At 44.7% G+C, this 27,636-nt stretch overlaps 2 protein-coding genes across 5 annotated transcripts in view; both read left to right on the top strand.

Annotated features, from left to right (window-relative positions):
• Positions 1–27,636, top strand: part of PDE312 (Nucleic acid-binding, OB-fold-like protein) — an 81,573-nt gene that overhangs the window by 34,534 nt on the left and 19,403 nt on the right. For 3 of the 4 annotated variants that reach the window (XM_087373111.1, XM_087373105.1, XM_087373097.1), the window contains exons 5-9: positions 2,175–2,256; positions 2,507–2,580; positions 2,829–2,876; positions 3,083–3,149; positions 3,312–3,404. In XM_087373111.1, coding sequence (XP_087229237.1) covers positions 2,175–2,256; positions 2,507–2,580; positions 2,829–2,876; positions 3,083–3,149; positions 3,312–3,404 — 364 coding nt within the window. The remainder of the gene's footprint in view (positions 1–2,174; positions 2,257–2,506; positions 2,581–2,828; positions 2,877–3,082; positions 3,150–3,311; positions 3,405–27,636) is intronic. The other variant, XM_087373112.1, reaches the window with a different exon arrangement.
• LOC147905517 (uncharacterized) lies at positions 6,898–27,625 on the top strand. Its single transcript, XM_087378435.1, has 3 exons — positions 6,898–6,921; positions 7,674–8,418; positions 27,585–27,625. Exons 1-3 carry the CDS (start codon positions 6,898–6,900, stop codon positions 27,623–27,625), a joined length of 810 nt encoding a protein of 269 aa, XP_087234561.1.

Here is a 27,636-nt window from a genome sequence, read left to right as displayed (position 1 = left end):
TTTGGAGGAGCATTTCATTTTCAGATCCACAGTGTACCATGAGATCCAAAGGTGCTCTACTTTTCTCTCTTTAGAGATAGCTCCAAGTTGCTATCCTGCTTTCTCTCTCTTCTGAACTAGAGATTTTTGGCCGTTTACCTTCATGAGACAGTTCGACACCGAGAGCGATTACTTAGATCAGAGAGATAGGGACAGGGCACAGTAGCAAACTCTTCTCAGAGTATGATCACCGAGTTTTTCCAGCCAGACCACATAGGCTTTGCCCTGCGGGCCTCCGACACGGACGTGATCCTGAGCCGGCGATGCGACACACCTAACAGAGGAGGGATGCATAGATTACACTTGGGGTATTCCCTCCATGATTAGGGTTGGAGTGCGACGGACAGGGGTCATCATAGCCCTTGTTAGACGCAGGGCCACAGCTAGGAGATGGTGCACGCCTACACCCACAGAGAATTGACAGCACTCTATATCTGATTTCATGTTACCACTCCCCCACCATCCTTGAGGGCAAAGGGGGGGGGGAGGGGTGGGGGGCCTTGTACTTTGATGACATGTGGTGGTTGTGATGATAGAGTTGGCCATATTAATATTGATATGATGTTATCACTGATGTTATTATAACTAAGTGGCATTTAGCACTTTAGTATGGGTGTTGATGCTCGTTTAGTAGCTCCACCCTTCCACCCTTTCGGCTTGTGTTGTATCAGGTTTCTCATGGTCTCAGTGAACCATCGGTCTTCCGAAGACTTTAATAAACTTTATTTCTTTATTTCTCGATCACACAGGCTAGAATTCGGGGCTCGTACCGGCCTTGAAAGATCTCCAATGCCTCCATTGCGGTTGTATCCCTCTAGATTAGTGTTACATTCTTGTCCGCTAGCTTCACCCTCATGTAACTACTGTTTGTGCATCCTTCTCCTCCCACTCTCATCTTCATCATCATCATCTTCAACGACCTCCTTGTTTGGTGTAATGGAAGTTGAGACTGCACACTTTACCAAGCTGATCACGACCTTCATATGGCAGTTGAGACTGCACGCTTCTCCAAGCAGATCACGACCTTCCATGGGTTCCCCACCATGACCGGGTCTTCATCTTAAACTTCCACAATGAAGAGTTCGTTCCATCAAGCTTGCTTGATTCGATAAAGTTCAAGTGCAAGTGACGCTGCCGTACCAACCGCAGCAAGTGACTGCCTTCCGAACACGCTATCTGTTGGAAATGTTGTTTTTTAATCCATTAGAATAATCTTGATTTATTTGCCGAATGAGTGCTTAGACAGCATGGGTTTTGGAATTTCAATCTGGTTGACGGGCAATCTTGAAGATTATAGTGGCAAGCTAGATGGGTTTGGTGGGACGAAGGTGTGACTGGTGGAGATTAGTCTTTTTTTGACAAATCTTATAGATTGTATACTTTACGATAGACTATGGACTAGGCAATCACCTGATGATGGTTTGTCTTGCTCTACTTCCTCCATGAGGGGGTTCAAATATAATTCAATTGTTTTTTTGGGTGAGTTTAGACTTTATTTTTAGTCACAGCATTGAAGTTATTCAACAATTATTATTTAGAGTCCTTATTAATGATTTATCATTTGGGTTGCACATTTTCATGATTTGTCTATATATGTTACTGGATGCAGAGTTCAATTTTAGGCACTTTTAGGGTTTTTAATTTAGGCTAAAGTCTATGTCTTTGCAGATCCACTCTTGTCATATTTTAGGCACTTTTAGGGTTTTTAATTTAGGCTAAAGTCTATGTCTTTGCAGATCCACTCTAGTCATACCTTGCAGTTCCGATGCTTACTTTGTGTAATATATGAGTGTGAATACTTAACCTTTTTTAAGCTCCATCCGTATGTAATCCTCATCTTGTTCTCTCTTTGCTCCTTTGTAAAATTTCCCCCTTTCAAATGATCTCTACTTTGAATGATTTTACAAGTCTATTTTTGTTTTTCTGTCTTTCAAAATATGCGAGTGCTAACAAACTTGCTTTGGAATCATACATGAAATTGTTCTAACATTTCTTTTCTTAGCTGAGTTTTAAGGCTAACTATCTCTCAATATTTTTAACACAATTTAAGAACTTGCACATTTGTTGCTAGTAGTTTTGATGATTAGGAATGGGTATTGGGGGTGCTACTTTATAATTTTTATTGTGAACTGTAGGTGGATTCCGATAAGGCGCAATGATTGGTATTATATTCGAGATCATATCAAAGTCGGCATGGTGGTTCAAGTTGAAGTTATAGTAAGTACCTCCTCTAATCACATGCATTTATCTAATCAGTCCTTGACGTCAATAAACATGTGGAGCTCGTCTACCATTGTGGGATAAGGCTACTAATTGATACAAGCTATGAAATACAGGCAAAGTGCACACATGATTTTATCATTCTAATTTGTTCAGATTTTTGTGTGTGGAATGGAATGGATTTAATGAAATCATAAATGATTGTTAGTAGCGTTAACAAATTTTTCATTTTAGTGCCCTTGTGCAGGCAAAGAGAGATCCATATCGCTTTCGGTTTCCTGTGGAGATGCGTTTTGTAAATCCAAACATTGACCATCTTATGTGAGTTTTTGGCTCCTTAGTGTGAATCTAGAGGTGCTTTTGCCTTTGTAACCTTAGGAATGTCAATGAATGTATTTGACCGATAGTAAAGCAGCTCAAGGATCAAGGAGGATGGAACCTATTTGCTTTTATAATGTTTTTTTTTCTAGGGGGTTGTTTGTTTCATACCGCCTCCCCATACGCCCAATCTACATAGGATGCCTATGTGAACTATTATAAGCAATTTAGGCTTCGCTTGGACTTTTCAGGTGGCGTGAAGCATGGCCCATCATGGTAAAAAGATGCATACATGAAAGGTAGTACATCAAATGATGCATACATGAATGGTAGTATATCACATGAAAGTGCAGCACAAAAAGAGTGTATGAAGGGGATGCATGTATAAAAATTTGCATCTAACCAAAAGCATTGATTCGCTAATTCTCTAATTTGAGCAAAAAATTATTCCAAGCTTGTAATTTGGCCGAATGTGACTTTTGTCATGGCCCTACTTGTTTTTCAGATTCCATAGGTTCAAGCATCCTCCTATCTTTGTGAGAAAAGACGAAACCAACATGGATGTTGTAACTGTAAGATGTTTGCAGTTCACAAATCTAATTTTTTTTCATTCTAAAGAAGTTATGCAATGAATTCTACTTTTTTTCACAAATTCACTTTTTTGGACTCCAAAGAAGTTATGTGATGAATTCTAGTTTGTATTGTTTTTTTCCTCATCAAAGAGTCTGCTGCAGAGGGATGCGGGTAGACCTTACTGGCCACGAAGGAGGCCTCATCCTGAGGATGAGAAGAAACAACCAATTTCGCATCATCCATACCGTTTCAAGGTATATGCTTGCGGGATGCTCGTGATTCAGTGTGGGGATGTCCTTTTATTACCTTTGATAAGTTCTTCTTTAAAAAGAAGTACTCGATCCCAAGTTTTTCAAAGGCATGTTTGTGTCTCCAAAGTATCTGTGACATGTCATTGGTGACCCATAGTTTCCTTGGATGCAAAAAAAAAACACACACGCGCGTGCGCACGTGCACTCACACTCACGCACACGCATGTGCCCACACACACATCCCCACACACACACACTCTTTTTTTGTGTGAAAATTTTTTGTTGCTTTATATTACAGAGTCACTATCCCAAAATGGGATGAGCACATCCCCCCCCCCACACACTGCTCTACATTAAACAGAGATTCAAAATAATCGACAAAAGATCCGCTTTGATGCTAAGATTCGCAAGGGATGAGAAAGCCACTTTGCTGAGGGGGATGTTGTGCTATGCTTTGATAACAGATTGGACCGCCAAATGGATAAGAAGTTTCTGCCACTGTGGACCGGTCCATACAAAGTCATCAAGGAACGTAGCAATGGGTCTGTACAAGTTCAGGAGTTGCATGAGTCATATGGTAGGAAGGTGATAAACAAGCGTTATCTCAAGCCCTTCTTTGTGCGTGATGGACCCATGCATGGAAATGCTGTGCATTCCCTGCCTGGGAGGGGAAATTGTTATGGATAAATTTGTATAAGGAAAAAGAGATTAATATGTGTGTGTGTTATTAGCCGGAAAAGAAATCAGGACCAGAGGCTAGAGGCTAAGCATGGCGACGCTCGGAGGCAATAGAGGAAAGGAGAACATGAGGGTGAAACGTTATCATGAGAGGGAAAAAGGAATTAGAAGGGGAGGGAATTAGAAGGGGAGGGAATGAAGAGCAAGATAGCCATGTGGGGTATAGAAGGCCCAAGAGAGCAAGTTAAATAATGGGAAAGTAGGATGAGGTGGCAAGATTCCTTGTGCCATCCCTCCACTTGTCCTCCTAGAGGTTTGAACGTATTATAAAATTGGGAAGAGATCAAGGGAGTATCTTAGACTTGAGATACGGGGCTTGATTTATGTGGAAAAATGAGGCAAAGGGTTGTCGCACACAATTGAGAGTGCTTTGCAAGACCAGTGCTAGTGAGTATAATTAAGGACTTTCCAGCCACATAATGCCTAAATTTCTTAATGCAAAACACCAAAGACAAGTCATGCTTATCAGTCTCTGAATAGTGTCGCTCAGTGTCGAGTAATTGTCGAGAAGCAAATCGAACGGGATACATGAACCAATCCTCCCCTTGCTAGAGAAGAATACCTGCCAGAGTGTGCTCTTCAAACCCAGGATTGATATAGAAAGTCTTTGACCAATCTGGATTGCGTAGAATGGGTTCTGAAGCCAGAGCATTCTTGATTTGTGGAAACCCATGATCACAATCCTCATCCCAAGAGAAATCAACCGCATCTTTTAATAGCATAGTCATGGGTCTTCTCAAAGCAGCATATTGATCAATGAAGCGGCGATAGTATCTTGCTAGATTGACAAATGAGCGTACCTGATGTTGAGTTATTATTTGGGAGAGCTTGAGGATAGCTTCTACCTTCTCGGGGTCAGGCTTGACGCCCTCAAATGGCGAAGGTGGCGGTAGCTAGTTGCGAAAAGGTCAGGGAAATCTTTGAACATTTCTAGGAACTCATCTTTCTCACTTGGAGTGAGGTCTTGGAAAAGCATAGATTCAAGCTGTTGAGGACTAGCTGTTACCTTTTCTGCAGGTGGCGGGGTCGAAGACACCCTCATCATGTAAACTTCCTTCTCTGAGAACTCCCCCCCCATTTGATTCTTCCATTGATTCAGACATCGAGGATGAGAGAGTATCACTGTCTTGCTCCTCTTCTTCTTCTGGTTCCGTGGTACCTGGTTGCATCGGGATCTTCTCCCTAGAAGCACGAAAAGACATGTGTCCTGTCTTCCAATAGCTGACTGCATCACTCTTTCTCAACCATGGTCTCCCGAGTATGGCTGGGTAACTCCTGCCTATATCTTCAATGTCCACTACATAGAAATTGACGGTGGTGGTCAACCCATTGACAGTGATTGGCAAATCCTCAATGACTCCCAGGGTGGCGAGTCGTCGACCATCTCTGCTACCTTGATTCGAGTGGAGGAACGCCTTGTACATTTCAAATTCAATTTCTTCATGATTCGGGGCACCATGATATTACATGCAGCTCCCCCATCAACACACACATTTTTGACACGGCAATTATCTATGATGACATCGACTGTATGTGGGTGCCGATGAATTTCTTCAGAGATAGAAGATACCTCTCTTACCTTTTCCTTTTTCTTGTTCCTCCTTGTTGAGGGCCCTTGCTGTAGCTCACGTCTCACCTTAGGGCTTAATGCTATTAGTTGAGGGAGCGTGATGCTCAAAGAACGATGAGCAAGGTCCTGAACGACCGAATAGTCTTCTTGTTGAGAGCCCTTGTTGTAGCTCACGTCTCACCTTAGGGCTTAATGCTATTAGTTGAGAGAGCGTGATGCTCAAAGAACGATGAGCAAGGTCTTGAACGACCGAATAGTCTTCTTGCCCCGAGCCGATGGAAAAATTCGAGGGCGACCACTTGCTCCTGCGGGATCTTTTAGTCTTCTCTGTTGGTGGGTCTGCCATCTCAGCATCTGAGGACTTTTGTCATGTGCACGGACACGGATTGGTATCTGACGTGTACTAGGTACACAGGACTAGCTCAGGTAGCTTGGGGAGGCTTAGAGCTAGGCAGGCTTGATTCTCGGGTTGAGTGGCAAGGGTACGAACTATTTATAGGTCTTCGCTATTTTTGGCGCTCGGGGCCCGAGTCTATAAAAGGGGCCCAGGGGGTTCAGTTCTCAGTGTGCAGTTGGGATCAAGTTTCGTTCCTAGGTGCCAAGTCTGTTCCTAGATTGAATCGCGGACGCACGCCTGCATCTTAGCGTAGCCCAAGGCCCAGTGGCAGATCCAGGGCTTCACAGCGCCACCTGGTGGTATGGGACACCAGGCTGGTTTGGATCTGATTGGGAGTTCGTGCCAGTAGCTCAGCTCGTGGCTCGGAGGGGACATCTCCTGATTCGGGATCACATCCCGTAGATGTCATGGTTGGGTGGTGAGAAGCCTGCTCAGTTCTCACGTGGTGTGTGTTTGTTTTGCAGATCAGAGGTTTCAGGAGTGCTGGGACGTGTCAGTTGGTATCAGAGCCAGCTCCTGAGGTAGGAATTTCTGATGCGAGAATTTTTGACGAATTCTTTCTCCAGGTATGCCCTAAAATTCGAAATTTGCTGTTGAGAATTCTGCTGGGTTCTTGGGTTAGAAGGGGTGGGCAGGATGTTGGAAAAAGGTAGGAGAAAGAAGGAGAGAATTTCGAACTTCCTGAAGGGGGCTGAGAGAGAAGGATGTAGGAAGCAGAGAGAGAGCAGAGAAGGAGGAAAGAGAGGCGAAGGGACTGACAAGGGCTGCGGGGGAGGCGGAGATTGGACGCCATGGCTGGTATGGATTTCGGCAGGGTAGGGAGAGGCGCAAGGTGCAGGAGTAGGGTGCGGCCACCCCCTGGGAGGTGTGTTGCTTTTTTCGATAAAGCACCACCCTCCAAAGCTGGGAGGCTGGGCCTTTTTTGGAAGCAGGGCTTCCTAATTAGGCTGCCCTGTTCCCTATATAGTAGGACAGGGCTCCAACCACCAGCCATAGCCTTTGCAAACATCCCTCACTTGCGCCAGCCATCCGTACCTGCGTCATCAGCCGTCGTACGGCCTGCGTCAGCCACTGTACGGCCAGCGTCAGTCGTTGTACAGCCTGCGTCGGCTGTTGTACGGCCTGCGTCAGCTGTCGTACGGACTGCGTCAGCTGCCGTACAGCCACGTCACCCGTCCGTACTGCTGTGTCACCTGTACGGTCAGCAGGATACCGGATCGTTGCAAGATTCCGTACGCTGCATCCAGCATTGACTTCAGCCAGAATCCGGGATTGTTGCGCCTCCGGGTTCGCCAGTTTTCAGCATCTCCTTCCGTCAGCATCTCTTGGGACGGTTTTCCTCTATTCCATTCTCCTTTGCGCTTCGATTCAGTCAGTTATTTCTCTTAGTTTATATTCAAATCAGATTTCAGTTATGTCTGACTCTGCAAATCCCGAGTTCACCATGGGAGAGCAGGATTTGGATTACACTCCTGTGGGAGAGGAGGATCAGGGTCTTTATGATGACCTGATTACGAAAAAGGCCTTCAATGAATTCACCATTGCTCTGGATGGAAAATTCGAGCAGGTTAATGCAAATCAAACGGGGTTGACACAGCAACTCCAAGGGATTCAGGCGACTCTCACTCTTCTGGCTAGCACTGTGCAGGCACTCACGCATGTGGATGCCATGGCTTCAATGCTAGGTCCGAATATAACTCTAGACCCTTTTCCGGGAGATCAAAAGTCTCGAACGAAGGAGGTAGTTGATACTTGGTTACACAAGTGGCAGGTACACTTTCAGTTCCACCCATACCCAGATGAGAATAAAATCCAGCTTGCAGCCGGGTCCATGTCAGGTGAAGCGTTGCTATGGTGGAAGGAACTCCAGCCTAAGCCGGATACATGGACAGATTTCGAAGGGATCTTCAGGAAGGAGTTCCTGAAGAAGGAGGACAATTATGATATCATTGGCAAGCTTAAAGCCCTCGATATGTCAAAGCTAAACTTGTCCTTTGAAGTTTATCTTCAAAGATTTCGGGATCTGCAGAGCAGGGCCACAAAGATGGATCCAGTGACCTTGTTAGGTTTCTTCGTGGATGGTTTGCCAGATTCATACAAGTTGCAAATAAAGAACAACAAATGCACAACGTTGCAAGAGGCCATGAATTATGCGCGCATTTATGATGATACCATGGCCGGTGCTAAAGCAACTACAGTTTTCGACACGAGTGGAAAGAACAAACGCAAGTTCTTTCAGCCTACGACTAGTACTGGGGAGACGAAGTCTACGGACAACGCCTCCAAGAAACACTTGACTCAGGCTAAGAATGGTAAAGCCCGTTTCCTTCGTACTTTGAGGCTTAAGAAAGAAGGACGTTGCTTCTATTGCGAGGAGCGGGGCCACAGCAAGAATGAGTGTCCAAAGCGCAAGAATCAAAAGTTAGTGCTTGGATCGAAGCTCCAGGCGGGTCCACGTACCACAGCCAAGGGAGCGAACCAAGTCTCGATGACAGGTATTTCTGTAAATGTCATTACCTGCCCACTCTCTTGTAATTGTACTTTCAATACTTCGTTGTTTGGTTCCCATGATCTTTTCCGAGTTTATGGAGAAGCTAGGGATCAATAGGTTCACATTCTCTTTGATCCGGGCAGCTCTCACAACTTTGTTAATTACAAATTTGTGCAGAAGATGGGGCTGTCCACAGTACCTAGCGACCACACCTATGAGGTGCAGCTTCCAGCTGGGAAGCAGTTTTGGGGTCGCAAGGTTGAAGCGCTTCCTATCCGGATTCAAGCCTACACAGGGGTTCTTACGTGTTATGTTATGCACCTGGAGCATGTAGACTTGTTGATCGGAATAGAGTTGTTGTTGTTTCTGTAATTAACAAGAATGATTTAAGTGTGTTTGAACACCGTGAATTGAGAATGTTGTTAGATAGTTTTAAGGATGTATTTCCTGCTCAACTGCCGGAAGGTTTACCTCCAAAACGGGCAGTAGATCATCGCATAGATTTAGTCCCAGGGGCTCAACCTATTAGTGTACCACCTTATACGATGAGCCAGGTAGAGGAGGATGAGTTAGCTTTACAGCTTCAGGATTACCTGAATATGGGCTATATACACCCAAGTAAATCACCTTGGGGTGCACCTGTCCTCTTAAGAAAGAAGAAAGATTCTACCTGGAGAATGTGTATAGATTATAAACGATTAAATAAAGTGACAATTAAGAATCGATACCCTCTACCGCGTTCCGATGATCTGATAGACCGTTTGGCCGGAGCGAAGTATTTCACTAAGATTGATTTGCATACGGGTTATCACCAAATCCGTATCTATGCTAAACACATAGATAGAACCGCATTCCGAACTAGGTATGGTCATTACGAGTTTCTTGTATTACCTTTTGGTTTGACCAATGCTCCTGCTACTTTTCAGCAGATGTTGAACGATTTGTTCAGGGATTTTCTGGGCAAATTTGTTGTAGTGTTCTTAGATGACATCTTGGTATATAGCAGAACACTTGAGCATCACATAGGACACCTGCGGATTGTCTTAGTTATTCTAAGACAGCATAAGCTCTATGCCAAGATGAGTAAATGTGACTTCTTTATGAAGGAGATCATTTACTTAGGACACAAGATTTCTTCTGAAGGTATTAGCATTGATCTGGATCGTATCCAGAAGGTTTTAGAATGGCCTATCCCTCAGACTGTGAAACAACTTCGTTCTTTTCTAGGATTTACGGTATTTCTACGGAAGTCTGTGCGTGATTATTCACATATCACGGCACCATTGACAAATATATTGAAAGGTCGTGGACGCAGGTCTAGCCAGCCGATCTCTTGGAATGATGCAATGAACAAGGCTTTTGAAACCTTGAAGTTTTCTATTAAGGAAGCACCCGTTCTTGCATTACCTGATCCTACCCGGCCTTATGTTTTAGAGGCCGATGCGAGTGATTATGCGATTGGGGTAGCTCTATTCCAAGAAGGCAGACCTGTAGCTTTCGAGAGTAAGAAGCTAGACGACACTCAATATCGTTGGCCCACACTCGAGAAGGAACTTTATGCTGTAGTGTATGCTCTTAAGGTTTGGAGACACTACTTGTATGGTTCAAAGTTCCTTGTATTGACTGATCTTCAGTCAATTAAGTATGTGTGTGATGGATCTGAATTGAGGGGATGGAAAGCTCGATGGGCATAATTAATGCAAGATTTTGATTTTGAAATACGTTATCGTAAGGGTTCGTTGAATAGTGTGGCGGATGCCTTAAGTCGAGTTAAGTTTGTAAATGCTCTGTCATTTACGGAAATATCCTCAGACCTATTTCAATCCTTGAGAGGGCTATACGCAACTGATAGTCATTTCAATTCTTATTGGCAGAGAGTCCAGGATGGGAGCTCCATGGTTGACCAGGACTCAGGGATTGTGCCACCTACGATACAGGCGGCGGGAGGTCAGTGGATGATTAGGAACGGCTTGCTGTTCCGGAATAAAAAGATTTGTGTGCCAGATGTTTCGGACCTTAAATCCAAGATTCTCTGGGAGTGTCATGATGCTCCTAGTGCTGGACATCCAGGTATACATAGGACTCTGTCTCTTGTGAAGCATACCTTCTATTGGCCAAAGATGCGTGTATTTATTGAGAACTATGTAGTAGGTTGCCGAGTTTGTCAGGTTACTAAGGCAGAACGCCTTAGAAGCGCGGGTTTATTACAGCCATTACAGATTCCAGGTAATAAATGGGAAAGTATTTCCATGGATTTTATTACTGGTTTGCCTCGAACGCGCAAGGGTCATGACTCCATTTGGGTCATAGTCGACCGTTTGACAAAAATGGCTAGATTCTTACCTACTGGAACAACTATTTCAGTTGTTCAGCTGGCTCACGAGTTTGTGGACCACTTGTTTAAGCCGTATGGTTTGCCATCTAACATAGTTAGTGACAGGGACTCAAAGTTTACAAGTAATTTTTGGACACTTGTTTTTGAGAAGTTAGAAACTACTCTAAGTATGAGTTCCTCAGATCATGCACAATCCGATGGCAGTACAGAGAAGGTTAACCAGTTGGTTGAAGACATGCTTCGGGCATATGTATCTATGAGACAGTCTTCATGGGAAGATTATCTCCCTATGATAGAATTTGCTTACAACAGTGCAAAGCATTCTAGTACTGGTTATAGTCCTTTTATGCTTATGTACGGGTTTCAACCTAAGTCACCAGTTATGGTTGGGTTCAAAGGAATTCAAAATGATGCTGCTAAGAACTTCTTGCTAGACATGCAGGAAATGTTGCAGTTTGCCAAGGAGTCTATTAGAAGTGCCCAAGATCGAGACAGATTTTATGCTAATAGACATCGTTCACCAAGAGAGTTCTCTGAAGGAACGATGGTATATTTACGAATTCCTAAGGAATCCAAGAGCCTAAGTACTGGTTTGGTTCCGAAATTATCCCCCAGATACTGTGGTCCTTTCAAGGTCGTTAAAAGAATTGGACCAGTTGCATATCGACTAGAATTGCCTTCTGATGTTAAAGTACATCCAGTCTTTCATGTCAGTAGACTGAAAGAAGTCTTGGGTGCGGATGATCAACTTGTTTCTCCTCACGAGATAATAAAAGTTACAGATTTGACTTTTATTCCACACGAACCTGAGTATTCTTGAATTTCGTGACAGACAGATTCGCAATCGATCTATCACGGAATACAAGATCAAGTGGAAGGATCGTGTTGAGGAGGATGCAACATGGAAGACATTACAAAACCTCCAAAGAACATTCCCGGGTTTTTTAGCGAACTCAGGAGTGAGTTCTTAGAGGAAGGGGAGTATGTCATGTGCACGGACACGGATTGGTATCTGACGTGTGCTAGGTACACATGACTAGCTCAGGTAGCTTGGGGAGGCTTAGAGCTAGGCAGGCTTGATTCTCGGGTTGAGTGGCAAGGGTACGAACTATTTATAGGTCTTCGCTATTTTTGGCGCTCGGGGCCCGAGTCTATAAAAGGGGCCCAGGGGGTTCAGTTCTCAGTGTGCAGTTGGGAGCAAGTTTCGTTTCCGGGTGCCAGGTTTGTTCCTAGATTGAGTCGCGGACGCGCGCCTGCATCTTAGCGTAGCCCAAGGCCCAGTGGCAGATCCAGGGCTTCACAGTGCCACCTGGTGGTATGGGACACCAGGCTGGTTTGGATCTGATTGGGAGTTCGTGCCAGTAGCTCAGCTCGTGGCTCGGAGGGGACATCTCCTGATTCGGGATCACATCCCGTAGATGTCATGGTTGGGTGGTGAGCAGCCTACTCAGTTCTCACGTGGTGTGTGTTTGTTTTGCAGATCAGAGGTTTCAGGAGTGCTGGGATGTGTCAGCTCTAAGGACATCTTCCTTGGGCGGCCCGGTCCACGGTTTGGAGAGGGGTCCGAGGTGGTACGACTTCTTTTCCCAAGATCAGGGATCTCTACGTCAGAATCCTCAGTGTTTGATTCACTTAGAAGATTCACTTTTAGAATATTGCGACATTCCGTGCGATAATGATCCTTCTGGTGGCACTCGTAGCATACAACATTAGCACGGTCTCTTGAAGGGCGGTTGGCTTGATTTCTGATGCCCACCATCTCAAGCCGAAGATCATTTAGGGCCTTGGGTCATTGATTCCAGGTTCTGTTGCAGGGAGAGCCTCTTTAGTTGGAGGGGCCGAGCGAGTAGAAAGGAGGGGGGCTCGTGGGCGAGGCTGGGAAAATCGTCGAGGCAGGGTGAGAATATACACCTTGTTGAGGGTAAGCATCTAAGGGAGGACCATATATTTGAGGTGGAGGTGGTGGATACATCCCTGATGAGGGGTGGGGGTATGCCCCTGAGTTAGACCCCGCAGATTGTTGTTGCAGTAATTGAGGGGGTTGCGGAGGGACAATCGTCTTCTTTGAAGCGGGGTCAGACTGAACTTTATCAAACTTTTGAGCAATCTCATGTGCTAGCACCATAGTTTCTGGATTCTCCCATTTAAGCTTGAGGCGGAATTCATCACTTGCTCCTGCTACACGGTAGCTCAACACATGCTGAGTCATTTCAGCTCGAAATCCGGCATTGTGCTTCTGCGTGGTAATCAAACGGTCCAAGAGCACGGTCGCTCGATCCACATATCGACGCGCCGTCTCACCTTCTGACTGCTTCAAGTTTGCCACCTGCAGGTACACATTCTTCGGCTCCTCTTCTTTGCCGAAATACTCAATCATCGCTGCTGTCAACCTTGGTCAGCTTTGGCGAACGTCTTCGGCTTGCTTCTCATACCACACTTGAGCCAAACCTTCTAGAAATGTGGGAAGAACCAACAGCCATCTGTCTTCAGTAAGAAAGTTGAGAGAAACACAACGGCGCTTAAAGGCCAGAAGATACTCATTTGGATTTTCTTCCACCTGTCCACAAAACACGGGAATATCAGCCATGCTTGAAAGATGGAAAAGAGAGAGGCAAGACGAGGCTTATCTATGAACAAACAATAGAAAGAGGAAGCTTGAACTGAAAATCGGGTGAAGATACATCTACAAAGCACACATAGGCAGGGTAGGTCCGACTGGTGTATTGCGAAATACTACACGGGAAGAATCTTCAGCATAGAATAGTACATAGACAATCTTAAAAGGACCAACCCTCATGATATCACATCCATCTTTACAAGCGAGGGTTAGAGACACGGCGCTGCATGAGGTGGTTCATCAAGGCAAACAAGAATGCCATGACAAATGTGAACAGTTGGAGAGCTTGCACATCACCTTCAGCTTCTTCCAGTTCTTGTAGTCGCCATGCTATTTCTTCAAGGGATGTGCGGTCTAGTATCCTTCTTTTGAGCAATGTCCTTGAGGACCTTTCTGATGATCTTCCGAAGTCGGTAACTCGTATCAAGTATGCTCAACACTTAGTTTCATGATGACCACAATCTTTGCATTCCTTGCAAATGATCACCCTCCTTCGTTGCTTGCAGCTTTGTTGGGGTGGTGCTTCCACTTGCGTCATGCGTGATTGAAGTACAAGCTTCATATGTCAAGAAATCAGCAACTAGATTTCGAGCTCGAGGGATATGCTGAAGTTTTACCTCTTCAAATTGGTTGCAAAGTTTCAATGCTTGTTGATGTTGTGGAACCAAGCCTTTGCTCCGCACCTTCCACCTTCCACTAACTTGTTCACACACTAGTTGAGAATCTGCTTGCACTTCAAGTTGCTTGACGTGATGTTCTTGTGTCTTTTGTAGCCCAAAAATGAGCGTCGAGTACTGAGCTTGATTGCAAGTACTTGTAGGTGCAGACTTTCTATAACAATACTCCTCACCACTCGGTGAAGTGAGCTTCACACTCACGCAACGAGCCTTGGTCGAAGGTTTGTAAGCTCGATCAAATTGAAGGATCCAAGATATCATCACACCAAGACTAGAATTCGGACATCCCAAGTTTCTTGGTAGTCCAAGATAAGTAGAAGGAGAGGGTGGGGAGAATTAAACACTTGAGCCAAATGTTCAGCACAAAATAAACTTGCAATCATTTGTTGATAGTTTATCTTTAGACAAAAAAGAATTACAACTTGAAATTCGAAATGAGGCACAAAAGGTTGATTAGGTACAAATGGATTCCTTGGTCGAAACGTTATCAACCATAGCCGAGGCCTGACAATAAACCATTCAAGACGAGCTTATCCACAGGAATTAACAAGCAGATGCGCCAAATCTTCCTCCAAGCTTGGGGAGCATCCCACCCTTCGATGAAGGACATCCTTTTAATTACCTTCGAAGCAGCAAGTGGCTCGATCACTACACAATGAGTAGAATTAAAATCAAAGTTCTCCCAGTGAATCAATAGTTCTTCACCTTGAACCAGCCACGGTCTATCATCCCACCCGTCGTCTCCTTGAACAATGCACTGGACAATTAGCTGTGAAAGTCGACGTGAAGATCAAGAAAGAGATCTCCCTAATTGGTAGCCGTAATGAGTGGAGGACCAGGCACCAAATCCTTAAACTCGTCGAGAAGTGACATAAATATCCACTCTCCTCATGTGGCATGCGTCCGTGAAGTGGACTTGAAAAAGTTTCGAATCGGCGGTCTAGCACGAGATGTGAATAGAGCATATGAAATGGAGTACTTTTGCTTTTTACAGCAAGAGTAAACTCCCCACGGTTAGAGAGTTACAGTTCCGGAGATTTCAATATATAAACAAAAATCATTACATTTTCATCGCTTCCAACTTGTTGGCCCAATGATAAGTCTCCCTTTTGTGAAGGGGGAGGTCTTGGGTTCAATCTTACTCTTTAATAAAAAGAGAGGAGAGGAGAGGAGAGGAGAAGGAGAAGAGAAAGAGAAGGAGAAGAAGAAGAGAAGAGAGGGAGGGGCGCGAGATCTACTGTTACAGTCTTGCAGAAACTCAGAAAAATTGTCCGCGATCAAAAGACGTAAGAGCTCAGAAAACTGTCGCATGGGTGAACACAGTAGACACGCGAATCGAATGCGCACGCAGAAACTCAGAAGGAGCACAGATGTTAGAGTTCTGCAGATGCGATCGGTACGAGCAGAAGATTTGCCGGTCAGAATACATGTAGGAACCGTGAGCAGAAAGCAGACAGATTGAAAGTGCAGAAGCAGGGAGGTTTTGCAGCCGTAGGAAAAGGGAAGGTACACAGTTTGGAGGTGAAAAAGTAGAGAATTGTGCACGGAAGAGACTGCAGAGCCGCACCCAGTCGTAGGAGTAACAGGTTTTACACTACTAGCCGTGGAGATTTCAATCCTAGCAGTCACACCATTTCTATTAGCCGGAAAAGAAATCAGGACGAGAGGCTAGAGGCTAAGCATGGCGACGCTCGGGGGCAATAGAGGAAAGGAGAACATGAGGGTGAAACGTTATCATGGGAGGGAAAAAGGAATTAGAAGGGGAGGGAATGAAGAGGGAGACTATGACACAAGGGGAAAGGGAGAGGGGGAAGAGAAGCATGTACATGATGGGACGGGGAATGTAAAGATGGAGACATCAAGGGAAGAGTACTATGCTTTATTTTGAAAGGAAGGGAAGGGAGAAATCAAAGTACTAGCTAGGTGGCTTTACAAGAAAAAGCGTGTCCCATCAAGGAATAGCCCCCTCGTTTTATAGCCAAGAGAGGAGGTCTCTCCCAATAAATGCATCCTCCCACATGCATGGTGTGTGTGAAAAAGTCTCCCATGTAGGCTAGGCGGTTACGCACTCTCAATTGTATGCGACAACCCTTTGCCTCATTTTTCCACATAAATCAAGTCCCATATCTCAAGTCTATGATACTCCCTTGGTCTCTTCCCAAATTTATAATATGTTAAAAGCTCTAGGAGGACAAGTGGAGGGTTGTCACAAGGAATCTTGCCATCTCATTCTACTTTTCCCATTATTTAACTTGCTCTCTTGGGCCTTCTATACCCCACATGGGCCTATCCTATATGGAGGGAATAACCCAATATAATATCTATCTCCACCTATTTTATATTACTTTTCCCATAGACTTTGGGCCATATCTCACTAAATGTAGCCTAGGTGGAGGGATGGCACATCGAGGAGCCATGCCACCTTATATTTTGTAATATTACTACCATGGATTATGTACATCACACCTTATGGGTCCTCTTACGTGGAAGGGTGGCACATAGTCATGCCCTGCCACTTCGACCCTGGGCCCTATGCACACCATAATTTATTATACTATTGCCACACATACAAACACACACACATATTAATGCCTTTTCTAGACAATTTTATGCTTAACAGTGTTTGTATGTGGCAATAGCATAATAAAATATGGTGTGTACAGGGCCCAGAGTTGAGGTGACATGACCATGTTCCACCCTTTTACGTAAGAGGACCCATAAGGTGTGATGTACATAATGCATGGTAGTAATATTATAAAATATAAGGTAGCATGGCTTCTCCATGTGCCACCCCTCCACCTAGGCTGCATTTAGTGAGATATGTCTCAAAGTCCATGGGAGAAGTAATATAAAATGGGTGGAGATGGATATTAAATTGGGTTATTCCCTCCATATAGTATAGGCTCATGTGGGGGAGGTATAGAAGGTCCAAGAGAGCAAGTTAAATAATGGGGAAAGTAGGATGAGGTGGCAAGATTCCTTGTGCCAATCCTCCAGTTGTCCTCCTAGAGGTTTGAATGTATTATAAAATTAGGGAGAGACCAAGGGAGTATCATAGACTTGAGATATGGGGCTTGATTTATGTGGAAAAATGAGGCAAAGGGTTGTCGCACACAATTGAGAGTGCGTAACTGCCTAGCCCACATGGGAGACTTTTCCACACACACCATACATGTGGGAGGATGCATTTATTGGGAGAGAGCCCCTCTCTTGGCTATAAAAGGAGGGGGCTATTTCTTGATGAGACACGCTCATTCTTGTAAAGCCACCTAGCTAGTACTTTGATTTCTCTCTTCCCTTCCTTTCAAAATAAAGCATGGTCCTCTTCCCTTGATGTCTCCATCTTTACATTCTTTCTCCCATCATGTACACGCTTCTCTTCCCCCTCTCTCTTTTCCCTTGTGTCATAGTCTCCCTCTTCATTCCCTTTCCTTCTAATTCCTTTTTCCTCCGATGATAACGTTTCGCCCTCACGTTCTCCTATCCTATATGGCCCTCGAGCGTCGCCATGCTTAGCCTCTAGTCTTTGGTCCTGATTTCTTTTTCAGCTAATAGAAATGGTGTGGCTGCTGAGATCGAAATCTCCACGGCTAGTTGTGTAAAACCTGCTACTCCTACAACTAGGTGCGGCTCTGCAGTCTCTTCTGTGCACAGTTCTTTACTTTTGTATCTCCAAACTGTGTACCTTCCCTGTCCCTACGGCTGCAAAACCTCTCCGCTTCTGCACTTTCAGTCTGCCTGATTTCTGCTCACGGTTCCTACGTGTATTCTGGTTGGCAAATCTTCTGCTTGTACCGGTCGCATCTGCATAATTGTAACATCTGTGCTCCTTTTGAGTTCTTACGCGTGCATTCGATTCGCTCGTCTACTGTGTTCACCCGCGCGACAGTTTTCAAGGCTCCTGCTTCTTCTGATCGCGGACAGTTTTCTCGCTTCGCGCGTCTAGTTCGTTCACCCGCGCGACAGTTTTCTGGGCTCCTGCGTCTTCTGGTCGCGGACAGTTTTTCTGAGTTTTTGCAAAACTGTAACAGCAGATTCTGCGCTCCTCACTCTTCTCTCCTTGTTCTTCTTCTCCTTCTCTTTCTCTTCTCCTTCTCCTCTCCTCTCCTCTCTTTTTATTAAAGAATAGGATTTGAACCCAAGACCTCCCCCTTCATAAAAGGGAGACTTATCATTGGGCCAACAAGTTGGAAGTGATGAAAATGTAATGATTTTTATTTATATGAAATCTCGGGAACTGTAACTCTCTAACCGTGGGGAGTTTACTCTTGATGTAAAAAGTAAAAGTACTTCATTTCATGTGCTCTATTCACATCTCGTGCTAGATCGTCGATTCGGAAATTTTTCAAGTCCACTTCACGAACGCACACGACGCACGCCACAAGAGGAGAGTGGATATTTAGTAACTTCTCGACGAGTTTAAGGATTTGGTGCCTGGTCCTCCGCTCATTACGGCTAACAATTGGCGAGATCTCTTTCTTGATCTTCATGTCGATCTTCAACGGCTGATTGTCTAGTGCATTGTTCAAGGAGATGACGGGTGTGATGATAATCATGGTTGGTTCAAGGTGAAGAACTATTGATTCGCTGGGAGAACTTTGATTTTAATTCCACTCATTGTGCGGTGATTGAGCTACTTGCTGCTTTGGAGGTAATTAAAAGGGTGTCTTTCATCGAAGGGTGGGATGCTCCCCAAGCTTGGAGGGAGATTTGGCGCATCTGCTTGTTAATTCCTGAAGATAAGCTCGTCTTGAATGGTTTATTCTCAATCTCACTACAAAGATTTCTAAGCCTCAGCTATGGTTGGTAATGTTTCGACCAAGGAATCCATTTGTACCCAATCAACCTTTTCTGCCTCATTTCGAGTTTCAAGTTGTAATTCTTTTTGGTCTGAAGATAAACTATCAACAAAGAATTGCAAGTTTATTCGGTGCTGAACATTTGGCTCAAGTATTGAATTCTCCCCACCCTCTCCTTCTACCTATCTTGGACTACCGAGAAACTTAGGATGTCCGAATTTTAGTCTTGGTGTGATGACATCTTGAATCCTTCAATTTGATGGAGCTTACAAACCTTTGACTAAGGCTGCTGACGTGAGTGTAAAGCTCACTTCACCGAGTGGTGAGGAGTATTGTTATAGCAAGTTTGCACCTGCAAGTACTTGTAATCAAGCTCAGTACTCGGCGCTCATTTTTGGGCTACAAAAGGCACAAGAACATCACGTCAAGCAACTTGAGGTGCAAGGAGATTCTCAACTAGTGTGTGAACAAGTTAGGAGAAGATGGAAGGTGCGGAGCAAAGGCTTGGTTCCTCGACATCAACAAGCATTGGAACTTTGCAATCAATTTGAATAGGTAAAAATTCAGCATATCCCTTGAGCTCGAAATCTAGTTGCTGACTTCTTGGCACGTGAAGCTTGTACTTCAATCACGCATAACGCGAGTGAAAGCACTACCGCAACAAAGCCGCAAGCCACGAAGGAGGGCAAAGATTGTGGTCATCATGAAACTAAGTGTTGGGCATACTTGATACGAGTTTACCGACTTCGGAAGATCATCAGAAAGGTGCTCAAGGACATTGCTCAAAAGAAGGATACTAGACCGCACATCCCTTGAAGAAATAGCATGGCGACTACAAGAACTGGAAGAAGCTGAAGGTGATGCGTAAGCTTTCCAACTGTTGACATTTGTCATGGCATTCTTGTTTGCCTTGATGAACAACCTCATGCAGCGCCGTGTCTCTAAACCTCGCTTGTAAAGATGGATGTTTTATCATAAGGGTTGGTCCTTTTAAGATTGTCTATGTGCTATTCTATGCTGAAGATTCTTCCCGTGTAGTATTTCACAATACATCAGTCACATCCTATCCTGCCTATGTGTGCTTTGTGGATGTATTTTCATTCGATTTTCAGTTCAAGCTTCCTCTTTCTATTGTTTGTCCATAGATAAGCCTCGTCTTGCCTCTCTCTTTTCCATCTTCCAAGCATGGCTGACATTCTCGTGTTTTGTGGACGGGTGGAAGAACATTCAAATGAGTATCTTCTGGTCTTCAAGCGCCGTTGTGTTTCTCTCAACTTTCATACCGAAGACAGATGACTGTTGGTTCTTCCCACATTGCTAGAGAGTTTGGCTCAAGTGTGGTATGAGAAGCAGACCGAAGATGTTCGCCAAAGCTGGCCAAGGTTGACAGCAGCGATGATTGAGTATTTCGGTAAAGAAGAGGAGCCAGAGAATGTGTACGTGCAGGTGGCAAACTTGAAGCGGTCAGAAGATGAAACGGTGCGTCGATATGTGGATCGAGCGGCCGTGGTCCTAGACCGTTTAATTGCCACACAAGAGGACAATGCCGGATTTCGAGCTGGAATGACTCAGCATGTGCTGCGCTACCTTCTTGCAGGAGCAAGTGATGAATTTCGCCTTAAGCTTAAATGGGAGAATCCAGAAACTATGGTGCTAGCACATGAGATTGCTCAAAAGTTTGATAAAGTTCAGTCTGACCCCGCTTCAAAGAAGACGATTGTCCTTCCGCAACCCTCTCAATTCTTGCAAGAACAACCTAGGGGGTCTAACTCAGGGGCATACCCCCACCCCTCATCAGGGATGTATCCACCGCCTCCACCTCAAATGTATGGTCCTCCCTTAGATGCTTATCCTCAACAAGGTGTATATTATCACCCTCCACCACGAAGATTTCTCCAGCCTCGCCCACGAGCTCGCCTCCTGTCTACTCCCTCGGCCCCTCCAGCTAAAGAGGCCCTCCCTGCAACTGAACCTGGAATCAATGACCTAGCCAAGGCCTTGAATGATCTTCGGCTTGAGATGGTGGACATAAAAAATGAAGTCAACCGTCCTCCAAGAGACCGTGCTAATGTTGTATGCTACGAGTGCCACCAGAAGGATCGTTATCGTACGAAATATCACAATATTCCAAGGGTGAATCTTCTAAGTGAATCAGGGACTGAGGATTCTGACGTAGAGATCCTTGGCCTTGGGAAAAGAAGTCGTACCACCTCGGACCCCTCTCCAAACCGTGGACCGGTCGCCCCAGGAAGAAGATGTCTTTCTCGGAGCCCTCAGAGGTTGAGATGGCAGACCCACCAACAGAGAAGACTAAAAGATTCTACAGGAGTAAGTGGTCGCCCTCGGATTTTCCCATCGGATGGGGCAAGAAGACTATTCGGTCGTTCAGGACCTTGCTCATCGTTCTTTGAGCATCACGCTCCCTCAACTAATAGCATTAAGCCCTAAGGTGAGACGTGAGCTGCAGTAAGGGCTCTCAACAAGGAGGAATAAGAAAAATGGAAAGGTACGAGAGGTCTCTTCTATCTCTGAAGAAATTGATCGGCACCCACATACAGTTGATGTCATCATAGATAATTGCTGTGTTAAAACTGTGTGTGTTGATGGGGGAGCTGCATGTAATATCATGGTGCCCCGAATTATGAAGAAATTGAATTTGAAATATACAAGGCATTCCTCCACTTGAATCAAGGTAGCAGATGGTCGACGACTCTCCACCCCGGGAGTCATTGAGGATTTGTCCATCACTATCAATGGGTTGACCATCACCGTCAATTTCTATGTAGTGGACATTGAAGATACAGGTAGGAGTTACCCAGTCATATTCGGAAGACCATGGTTGAGAAAGAGTGATGCAGTCAGCTATTGGAAGACATGACACATGTCTTTTGGTGCTTCTAAGGAGAAGATCCCGGTGCAACCAGGTGTCATGGAACCAGAAGAAGAAGAGGAGCAAGACAGTGATACTCTCTCATCCTCAGTGTCTGAATCAATAGAAGTCTGAATCAATAGAAGATTTAGGCGGGGCGGAGGAGTTCTCAGAGGAGGAAGTTTACATGATGGGGTGTCTCCGACCCCGCAGAAAAGGTAACAACTAGTTCTCAACAGCTTGAATCTATGCTTTTCCCAGACCTCACTCGAAGTGAGAAAGATGAGTTCCTAGAAATGTTCAAAGATTTCTCTGACCTCTTTGCAACTAGCTACCACCACCTTCGCCATGTGACTGCCATAGAGCACAGGATAGAGCTGAAGCCTGATGCGAAGCCTGTGGCGCAAAAGTATCGGAGATTAGGGTCCCTACAGACCGATGCTTTGCGCTCGGAGTTGCAAAAGCTTGTAGAAGCTTGGTTTATTGTTCCGGTTCACAATATTGAATGGGTTTCACCAGTGGTAGTTACCCCAAAGAAAAACAACCAGTGGCGAGTCTGCATGGACTATAAGAAACTCAATGCAGCCACCAAGAGGGACCATCATCCTCTTGCCTTTCAAGACCTCATTCTTGAGAAGATAAGTGGTCATGAGATGTATACTTTCTGTGATGGTTACTCTGGATTTTATCAAATCACAATTGTTGAAGATGTGCTTAAAACCACATTTGCCACACCCTGGGGGACATTTGCATTCAAAGTAATGCCATTTGGCCTCACCAATGCTCTTGCTACCTTTCTAAGATTTATGCGGATGGTGTTTGCTCCTTATTTGGGGGATTTCTTGGAGGCGTTTGTAGATGATTCTTGTATATTCTCGTCATGTAAGGAGCACGTCACGAAGGTTAGGTTCACCTTCCAAAGGATCAATGATGCGAATGGCAGTCTTAACCTGGAGAAATGCACCATTGGAGTCACTCAAGGGAGGTTACTAGGACATATTGTCTCATCCGAGGGTGTCAAGCCTGACCCCGAGAAGATAGAAGCCATCCTCAAACTCTCCCTACCAACAACCAAACGTCAGGTACGCTCATTTGTCAATCTAGCAGGATATTATCGCGGCTTCATTGATCAATATGCTGCTTTGACACGACCCATGACTATGCTATTAAAAGATGGGGTTAATTTCTCTTGGGATGAGAATTGTGATCATGGGTTTGCACAAATCAAGAATGCTCTGGCTTCAAAACCCATTCTACGTAATCCAGATTGGTCAAAGACTTTCTATATCAATCCTGGGTTTGGTGAGCATACTCTGGCAGGTATTCTTTTCGAACAAGGGGAGGATCGGATCATATATCCCGTTCGATTTGCTTCTCGACAATTGCTCGACACCGAACAACGCTACTCAGAGGCTGACAAGCATGTCTTGTCTTTAGTTTTCTGCATTGAGAAATTTAAGCATTATGTGGCGGGAAAATCCTTAATTATAATCTCTAGCAAAGGTCTTGCAAAGCAGGTTCTTCAATCACCAAATCCCATGGGCCGGTTAGCCAAATGGTTGGCAATTCTACAAGAATATGATTTTTCTTTCAAAATTGTAAAAGGGGATCGTTCCAACTTGAAGAATGCTTTGATTGATTTAGAGGAGTGTCTTGATGTAACCCTTGTAGCAGCCATAGAAGTGAGGGATCCATGGTATGGCGGTATCTACAGGTTTCTGACTGCCTTTCTCCTTTCCTCCAGAAAGTACTAGCTATGAGAGAAAGAAGATCCGCAGAGATAGTAGGCGCTACACCCTCTTTGATGGGGTGTTGTACCGTCAAGGCATGGATGGGGTACTAAGATGGGCCATTGATGCAGATGAAGTGGCTAAGGTATTGAAGCATTATCATGATGGATTTTGTGGAGGCCACTATGCCAGTGACTATACAACTAAGAAGATTTTACATGCTGGATACTATTGGCCGACCTTGTTCAAGGACGTCAGTTTGTATTGCAAAACCTGTGAACCATGCCAATTCTTTGGTAGGAAGGATTTGCATCTTGGGCAACATCACCCAGTGATGTCCATCCATCCGTTTCAGAAGTGGGGAATAGATTTTGTCGGGCCCTTGCCCATGACTGCCCGTAAAAAGAAGTATCTTTTGGTAGCTACTCAGTATGTCACTAAGTGGGCTGAAGCTATCGCCCTACCCGCTGCAAATGGTAAGGCAGTTTCAAATTTTATATTTGAACGTATCTGCACAAGTTTGGGATACCCATGGAAATAGTCTCCGACCATGGGAGTCCATTCTTAAATGAATCAGTGGAGTTACTCATGGATCGCATGGGTATTGATCATCGCACTTGTAGCATCTATTATCCAGCATCCATGGGTCGAACGGAGCGGACCAATGGCCTCCTTTGTAAAACCATGGGAAAAATGGCCACATGAAACAGGAGCCAGTGGGATCAGAAGGTCACTGAAGCCGTGTGGGCTTACAACATTACTCATAAAACGTCTACAGGTCACACTCCTTTTGAGTTGGTGTATGGAACTGAGGCAGTTTTACCACTAGAGATAGAGATTCCGGCCTTGAGATTGGCACAAGAACAGAGGATGAGAGAAGATGAACATGTAGAGGCCAGATTGGTGCAACTTGAGAAGCTAGATGAAACCCGACGCCTTGCCCTACATCAAACAGAGATTCAAAAGAATCGACAAAAGGCTCGCTTTGATGCTAAGATTCGCAAGGGATGGGAAAGACACTTTGCTGAGGGGGATGTTGTGCTATGCTTTGATAACAGATTGGACCACCAAATGGATAAGAAGTTTCTGCCACTGTGTACCGGTCCATGCAAAGTCATCAAGAAATAGCAATGGGTCTGTATAAGTTCACGAGCTGCATGAGCCATATGGCTGGAAGGTGATCAACAAGCGTTATCTCAAGCCCTTCTTTGTGCGTGATGGACCTGTTGGGATATCTCAAGGTGTATGCCTCAGGCACACCTTGGTTTCTATGTGTGAGTGCTAAAGGCGGACACAGTTAGGTGTCCATAAGCACAGTTAGGTGGTGGAAAGCCACATAGGATGATTGAGAGAATCTAGGAGCAGATCGAGGAGATGATTGTGGAGCTCTGAAGTCATCAGTGATGTCAGTGAGCATGTAAGAGGTGCCTACGTAAGGACCTCACTCTTCTTCATTCTATAAGTATTCTGAATTTGTGTCCACTCTACTCTTTTCTTTCAGTTTACCAACATGGTATCAGAGCTATTTGATCCCCCTTGATCCCATTTCTACCACATCATCATCTTCTTCTCCATCTTCTTCTTCACCATCTCTTCCTGTTCTTCCCAAAATTTGCTTAAGCCTGTTCTCCTCCGTTTCTCTGTCATTCTCCACGCCCTTCCTGCTGGAGATACACCTCGAAGCTTGGGGGAGGGAATTGTTATGGATAAATTTGTCTAAGGAAAAAGGCATTAATATGTGTGTGTGTTTGTTTGTGTGACAATAGTATAATAAAATATGGTGTGCATAGGGCCCAGGGTTGAGGTGGTAGGGCATGACCATGTGCCACCCTTCCACGTAAGAGGACCCATAAGGTGTGATGTACATAATCCATGGTAGTAATATTATAAAATGTAAGATGGCATGGCTGCTTCATGTGCCATCTCTCCACCTAGGCTGCATTTAGTGAGATATGGCTCAAAGTCCATGGGAGAAGTAATATGAAATAGATGGAGATGGATATTATATTAGGTTATTCCCTCCATATAGGATAGGCTTGTGTGGAGGAGGTATAGAAGGTCCAAGAGAGCAAGTTAAATAATGGGGAAAGTAGGATGAGGTGGCAAGATTCCTTGTGCCAATGCTCCACTTGTCTCCTATATGAAATAGATGGAGATGGATATTATATTAGGTTATTCCCTCCATATAGGATAGGCTTGTGTGGAGGAGGTATAGAAGGTCCAAGAGAGCAAGTTAAATAATGGGGAAAGTAGGATGAGGTGGCAAGATTCCTTGTGCCAATGCTCCACTTGTCTCCTAGAGGTTTGAAGATATTATAAAATTGGGGAGAGACTAAGGGAGTATCATAGACTTGAGATATGGGGCTTGATTTATGTGGAAAAATGAGGCAAAGGGTTGTCGCACACAATTGAGAGTGTATAACCGCCTAGCCCATATGGGAGACTTTCCACACACACCATACATGTGGGAGGATGCATTTATTGGGAGGATGTATTTATTGAGAGTGCGTAACCGCCTAGCCCACATGGGAGACTTTTCCACACACACCATGCATGTGGGAGGATGCATTTATTGGGAGAGACCCCCTCTGTTGGCTATAAAAGGAGGGGGCTATTCCTTGATGAGACACACTTATTCTTGTAAAGCCACCTAGCTAGTACTTTGATTTCTCCCTTTCCTTTCTTTCAAAATAAAGCATGGTCCTCTTCCCTTGATGTCTCCATCTTTATATTCTTTCTCCCATCATGTACACGCTTCTCTTCCCCCTCTCCCTTTTCCCTTGTGTCATAGTCTCCCTCTTCATTCCCTCCCCTTCTAATTCCTTTTCCCCTCCCATGATAACGTTTCGCCCTCACGTTCTCCTTTCCTCTATGGCCCTCGAGTGTCGCCATGCTTAGCCTCTAGCCTGTGGTCTTCCGGCTAATAACACACACACACACACATGTATATGTGCGTGTGTTCAACATATTTTGTGAGAATGGGGAAGATCTCATACACTTGTCTATCTACTGATGGCCATGCCTCTTGATTTTCTCATCTTCATCCTCAACCTGTGTGGTGAGTCTTTGTTTACCAATTGTGGTGTGCTACATAACTTGAACATGCAATCCACTTGTCTCCCCATCTCATCTCTGGGATGAATGAAACCAAGGCAACACTGTTAGCATAAAGTAGGATTGACAGAGATGTCCCTGCAACTGTAACACTTAGAGCTCATCTGCGTTATCTAAGCATCAATGTACAGCCTAGAGGCTAGGAGGTGGGGCATACAGGGCATCCCTGTTTTACCCTTATTGATGACAATTGCTTTGATAAACCTGCTGGTCAGGGTGAAAGGCCTTTCAATTGTACATATAGAGCCATCGTTGCCCAAATGCCCTCTTGTACAAGAGGGAGGTTTGTGCATGAGCATTGCACGAACCCAAAATTAATAGTATTGGCCCCTTCAATAAGGGCACACAGAGTAAAAATGTGATCGATCGTGAATTGATCCTCCATAATTGTGCTTAATGCTTTGACATGATACTGCACATCTACGGAAAAGTGTTGTATTTCGCAGCTTAGCCATGACATATCCAGTCTTCATTGTTTAATGATGGGCCCGTGGTCCCCATCTCGTATATAGGCTGAATTGCATCCATTTGCTGGATGATGGTGAGCCCAGCTTTGCTGCTTCATTGAAAAGGCCTGCAATAATGAATCAAGTGCCATACAATGATGGATGAGAAATTCTGCTTGCAAGTCTTAATACCCCTTGTTTCTATTTCTTTGATACAATCATGTCCACGGTGGAAATAGGGAAGTCCTATCCTCTTTATGAGGGAGTCGGGCCATGGATTGTGCTTCTCACACACACCCAAAGCCCCTTGATGGCATTTTTCAGTTTCCTTATTGGCTGTGCTAATCTCACTTTCTGCCTGGTTATTTGTAATCATCATGTGGGATGCTGATGTTCACAGGAATTACTCCTGGTTTTATTGTCTCTTCTGGTTATACGTAATAGAAGTCCCT

Source organism: Dipteris shenzhenensis, chromosome 1 (genome assembly GCF_047967505.1).
Source record: "Dipteris shenzhenensis isolate YYH24624 ecotype China chromosome 1, Dip_SZ_1.0, whole genome shotgun sequence".
NCBI classification, from domain to species: domain Eukaryota; kingdom Viridiplantae; phylum Streptophyta; class Polypodiopsida; order Gleicheniales; family Dipteridaceae; genus Dipteris; species Dipteris shenzhenensis.
The sequence above is the reverse complement of the archived record's forward strand: the minus strand, read 5'-3'. Positions and strand labels throughout refer to the sequence as shown.